The sequence below is a fragment of the Coregonus clupeaformis genome, chromosome 33, assembly GCF_020615455.1.
Source record: "Coregonus clupeaformis isolate EN_2021a chromosome 33, ASM2061545v1, whole genome shotgun sequence".
Lineage (NCBI taxonomy): Eukaryota > Metazoa > Chordata > Actinopteri > Salmoniformes > Salmonidae > Coregonus > Coregonus clupeaformis.
The window spans coordinates 19,744,610-19,750,609 of record NC_059224.1 but is presented as its reverse complement, the minus strand read 5'-3'; the positions used below and the strand labels follow the sequence as shown (position 1 = coordinate 19,750,609).

General features: G+C 45.8%; 1 protein-coding gene across 1 annotated transcript; it reads right to left on the bottom strand.

Moving 5' to 3' along the window:
- Positions 1-343: 343 nt before the first annotated feature.
- LOC121549253 (G-protein coupled receptor 6-like) lies at positions 344-2,425 on the bottom strand. Its single transcript, XM_041861113.1, has 2 exons — positions 2,260-2,425; positions 344-1,754 (listed from the first exon to the last, which is right to left on the bottom strand). The coding sequence occupies exon 2, from the start codon at positions 1,725-1,727 to the stop codon at positions 717-719; it is 1,011 nt and encodes a 336-aa protein (XP_041717047.1). The 5' UTR covers positions 1,728-1,754; positions 2,260-2,425; the 3' UTR covers positions 344-716.
- Between the last annotated feature and the right edge of the window lie 3,575 nt (positions 2,426-6,000).

Below are 6,000 nucleotides of genomic sequence, written 5' to 3'. Positions count from 1 at the left end.
GATAAGATCGTCTGCTAAATGACTAAAAATAAATAAAATAAATAATAAATACTTTATCCATACATAATTGTGTGTCTCTCTCTCTTTCGCACGTGCACGCACACTTTGAGAAAACACGTTTTGAATATGTCTGGGTGCAAATTCAAGTCGTTCTTCGGCATTGACTGAGTCAATGTCCCATTAGCCTATCTTAACAGCCACCAGAGGGAAAGATGTGGGGAGAGGAAGAGGACAGGTAGACACCGAGTGAAAAGACAGGTGCCTCACGAGGACTGGTTCAGTTCTTATTTTCTCATTTTATTCATATACTCATCTCGTATAAAATGTACAATATAGACACCTTTACAAAATAGAAAATTACCCACATTACTGACAAATACAAAGTACAACTCCAACATAAATATATATATATATAGGCCTATGCAATACTGCTTTGGCATTTCAAATACATAATAAAGTGCTCGTTCTTTCATATTTTTTTCATATAAATACATTCATGATGCCGTTTTGTTTTATTTTTGTCACAAAAGTTATTGTTCACAGCATTTCAGACGGACTGTGTCCTTGTCTTCAGTCGCAATAAAGTGCAGATGCTTATGTTAGACATACATTTGAGCGCCGAGTCCTCTCGTTTAAAGCATTTATGGTCAACTGAAAGCGGGTTGTCGGTGGTCAACACACAAACACTGTCCTCAGAGTTCTCACTCAGCACCCCTCTAAACTTCACTGGGTGACCTGGAGCGGTAGGCTACGTTGGTCTGAAAGCATCCGCAGAAGAGGACGTAGAGCGAGCGCTGGATCTCGGCATTACGGTAGGCGTAGATTATTGGGTTTATCATGGAGTTGTAGGTGGCCGGAAGCAGCGTGGCGTACGTGTACACCAATGGGTACTCGCGCTGTCCCACCAGGCAGTAAATGGCGAAGGGCAGCCAGCTCGCGCCGAAGGTACCCAGGATGATGGCAAGCGTGGACACGCCCTTCTTGGTGGCCACATAGTGCGAGGCAGTGAAGAAGTGCTTCTGGAGAGCGATCTGGTGCGCGTGGTGGCACACGATCTTGCAGATCTTGAAGTAGAGGGTCAGCATGAGTATGAAGATGACGAAGAAGGAGACCGCCAACAATGTCACATTACTGCGAGTGAGCGGGCGCACGATGCTGCACGAGCTCGGGTCGTCCAGACAGTTCCAGCCCAGCACTGGCAGCAAGCCCAGGCACAGAGACACGCCCCACGTGCCCACCAGCATCAGGTGCACATAGTGGAGCGTCTTCTCCGAGAAGTAAGTCAGTGCGTTGTAGAGAGAGAAGTACCGGTCCACTGTTATAGCCAGCAGGCTACTTATGGACGCCGTGAAGGAGGCCACTAGGAACCCAACAGTAATAAGGCTGATAGTCTCTGAGGAGATGACGTACTGGAACACAAAGTTGAGGATTAATCCCATGCCTGCCAGTAAATCCGCGGTGGCCAGGCTCCCTATGAGCACGAACATGGGGGTGCGCAGGGTGGGCGTGTAGAAGATGATAGCCACCACGATGCTGTTCTCACAGGCGATGACGGTGCCCGACATGCAAAGCATAATGTCCCACGGGTTGATGGGGAAGTCCTGCGGGGCGACGGAGAGTTCCAGGCTGCCGTTGCGCTCTGGAAAGTCGGCCTCCATACACGGGAAAGCCTCTCCAGCCAACGTGGCCGTCGCCACAGTGTCGTTACCCAGGAAAGTCTCGTTCATGTCTGCGCATATGTCTCCTTTTCCCTTCTGAGGAGAGAATGACACAGAGAGAGAGAGAAAGAGATTGCAGTTTAGTTTCACAATTGCCATATGTAAAAAGATGCAATGCCTAGAGACAGCAGGGTAGGAGCTATCCATTGTGCGGAAACGTAGGCAGCTTAACTGTAGGCTAAAAACGTCAACCCTGAATCATGAAAAACCTCACAAAAGACATATCTAAAACTGTTTTGACATCACGGTAAAGTTATCCAAAAGCTTTGCGTCCAACTTTAGAGACAGCATGAAGAGCAGCGACCGAGGAGCTATCCATGGTGCTGAAACTTGAAACTGAATAATAGGCTATGATCTTGGTTAAAAATTCAACCCTGTCCCACTTAACTCCCAATAACGAAACAAACTGATACACAATATGATCAAAACTCATTAAAGTAGCACACCGTCTATTCACCAAGTTTTAGTTTCCATGTAAATGGTGATGTATAAGAGCGTCTGCTAAATGACGTAAATGTAAATGTAAATTTAGGCTACATACCTCTCCGTTTCACACACTTTCGGAAAAAACGTCCCTTTCCTCGAAACAGCTCAGGTAAAGCCCTAGGCTTTGTTCCGTTTCCCTCGCATGGGTGAGACACGAAGAGCAGGTGCGACCTGAAGCATTGACCGGCGCGCGGCGCGGGGGAGATGTACAAGGGCGCGAGAGCCAGAACGGTAAAGACTGACGTCTGCAAGCGGTGGAGCGCTATTAAACCCAAGTGACGTCAGGTCACATGAGAGAGAGAGAGAGAGAGAGAGAGAGAGAGAGAGAGAGAGAGAGAGAGAGAGAGAGAGAGAGAGAGAGAGAGAGAGAGAGAGAGAGAGAGAGAGAGAGAGAGAGAGAGAGAGAGAGAGAGAGAGAGAGAGAGAGAGAGAGAGAGAGAGAGAGAGAGAGAGAGAGAGAGAGAGAGAGAGAGAGAGAGCCGACCGTGATCACATGCTCAAGGTAAAACATGTGTAGACCATGCAGCGTCTCTCTGCCCCTGAAGACTTCACAGTGAACCGCTCAGCGCACGGCCAAACAGATCACAGTCTGACTAATGCTAATTTCACTTGGTTACAGACGCTCTCTTGAAGTCAATGGATATTATTTGTTTCAAATAAAAAAAGAAAAGACGAAAGTGCATATTTCTTATATCAGAAAGTTACTGGTTCCGCCACGGCGGGGTGCCTTTATCGAACAGTCCTGTTTACACTAACTGCTCGCAAGGCCTTGATGTGTTCGTTGTAGTAATAACGAAATGAGGAACTAACTATGTTGTAAGATCTGTGTGCAGCTTGAGTCAATATATCTGCTTGAAAGGTGTAAGAGGGAGATTGTGTGTCAGGATCAATGTGTGTGTGTATTTGTGTGCGCGCGAGTGCTTGTGCTGAAACTGCATTTTCTGTGTACGTCTTTCTAGATGTGGTAACCTAACCCTCCATATAGGTCCACTATGCCCACTACGAGATATGAAGGAGAGTCTGAGGAGCGGAGTGGCTTTCCACTTTTTAATTCACGTTACATCCTTGCCTTACCTTTCGTTGTGACTGGCAACGCAACATTCTTGGTCTGCTGCTCAAATTGACCGTAAATATCACAGTAGCCACTAGCCAGTATGCACAAACTATTCTAATATGAAATAATGCAACCAAAACATAATGCAACCAATTAGTCTGTGCTTCAGTCTGATCAAGTATACCCTACTGATAACAACAACAGCTGGAGGTAGCCTAGGGAAGCCTATGAGCTCTTCGAACATCTCATTCCAAAATCATATGGAGTTGGTCCCCCCTTTGCTGCTATAACAGCCTCCACTCTTCTGGGAAGGTTTTCCACTAATGTTGGAACATTACTGCGGGGACTTGCTTCCATTCAGCCACAAGAGCATTAGTGAGGTCTGGCACTGATGTTGGGCGATTAGGCCTGGCTCGCAGTCGGTGTTCCAATTCATCCCAAAGGTGTTCGATGGGGTTGAGGTCAGGGCTCTGTCCAGGCCAGTCAAGTTCTAACACACCGATCTCTACAAACCATTTCTGTATGGACCTTGCTTTGTGCACGGGGGCATTGTCATGCTGAAACAGGTAAGGGCCTTTCACAAACTGTTGCCACAAAGTTGGAAGCACAGAATCGTCTAGAATGTCATTGTATGCTGTAGCGTTAAGATTTCCCTTCACTGGAACTAAGGGGCCTAGCCCGAACCATGAAAAACAGCCCCAGACCATTATTCCTCCTCCACCAAATTTTACAGTTGGCACTATGCATTGGAGCAGGTAGCGTTCTCCTGGTATCCGCCAAACCCAGATTCGTCCGTCGGATTGCCAGATGGTGAAGCGTGATTCATCACTCCAGAGAACGCGTTTCCACTGCTCCAGAGTCCAATGGCGGCAAGCCTTACACCACTTCAGCCGACACTTGGCATTGCGCATGGTGATCTTAGGCTTGTGTGCGGCTGCTCGGCCATGGAAACCCATTTCATGAAGCTCCCGACGAACAGTTATTGTGCTGACATTGCTTCCAGAGGCAGTTTGGAACTCAGTAGTGAGTGTTGCAACCGAGGACAGACCATTTTTACACGCTACGTGCTTCAGCACTCAACGGTCCTGTTCTGTGAGCTTGTGTGGCCTACCACTTCGCGGCTGAGCCGTTGTTGCTCCTAGACGTTTCCACTTCACAATAACAACACTTACAGTTGACCAGGGCAGCTCTAGCAGGGCAGAAATTTGACGAACTGACGTGTTGGAAAGGTGGCATCATATGACGGTGCCACGTTGAAAGTCACTGAGCTCTTCAGTACGAGCCATTCTACTGCCAATGTTTGTCTATGGAGATTGCATGGCTGGGTGCTCGATTTTATACACCTGTCAGCAACAGGTGTGGCTAAAATAGCTGAATCCACTAATTTGAAGGGGTGTCCACATACTTTTGGCCCCTGTATATAGCCTCGTTATTGTTATGTAATTTTCTTGTTACTTTTTTATTAGATTTTTCTTACTTTAGTTTATTTAGTAAATATTTTCTTAACTTTATTTATTGAACTGCATTGTTGGTTAAGGGCTTGTAAGTAAGCATTTCACGGTAAGGTCTACACCTGTTGTATTCGGCGCATGTGACAAATAACATTTGATTTAATTTTATATTTAAAGCCTAAAATAGGCCCATTTATTTGTGTTCTGAATATGATCAAATTTGGTTTATATTCAAACTTTGGGTGGCTAGGCTGCCTAAGTATTTTTAAGGCAAAATTATTGACTGGAATTAATCAATCAACACAATAGTGATAACATGCTGTATGAGTATATTTTTAATGCACAGTTCAGTTACAGATCACCAGATGAGGCAGTTTAGAAAATGCACTTTATTATAGCATTCAATATTTTCACAAAAGTTAGAGAACGAATGACTGTTTTAGATATTTTAAATACTCCTGTCTAGCCGACCCTGTGTCCCAGGGAGCTGGAGTCCACTCCCAACACATATCTATGCCCCCACAGGCACCTGTAGGGGTAGCTACAGATTGTTACACCAGATAATGTGATTTAACAAAAGTTTTGATATCCATTACTGGGAGTTGAAGTTTAAATTAAAATCACTTCCTGAATTGACTACCTTCAATTAGAATTGACCCCAACCCTGGTCTCTTCTCATAGCCTCTGTGTCTAACCGCTATGTGGGGAGACTAAGTAGTTCCAACACAGCACCACCACTACCCCCCTCAATGCTGCTCCACGTGTTACCATGCCGTAACAGCAATCCATCCTCCCCTGGACACAGATCCTGCTCTGTTTGTCCATCTTGTGCAACGTCAACCTGTCTGCCTGAAATAATACACTCCCCAGTCCCACTCCACACGACAACAGTTTAAATGGCAACCATGGAAACCAATATTCACACCGGGTGTCCAAGCTTACCATACACTCATTACCTAATACATAACACCAACTCATTTAACACCTGTTGTAGCTATCACAGTGGATATACGTACTGTACAGAGAAACAGCCTGCTGCTGTATGTCCAGGCCAGGCACCGGCTGTACCTAAACATCTCTCTCGCCCTTTCTCACTCATCCATCTGTAGTGGAACCAGTGGATGGGAAGATGTGGCCGACGGACAGAATGTTCCCATTAAAGGAGAGAGTTGACTCCCTGTCTCAGTCACTACTCCCACACGTCACTGGCTCTTATGGTGATCATCATTAACATCTCACACTTTTTTCCTCCAAAAGTTTATTTTTGAATTTTTGGTTTGAGGTAGAGAGA

Coding starts and splice junctions, on each gene's coding strand:
- LOC121549253 (XM_041861113.1), bottom strand. CDS start 1,727: ATGAACGAGACTTTCCTGGGTAACGACACTGTGGCGACGGCCACGTTG.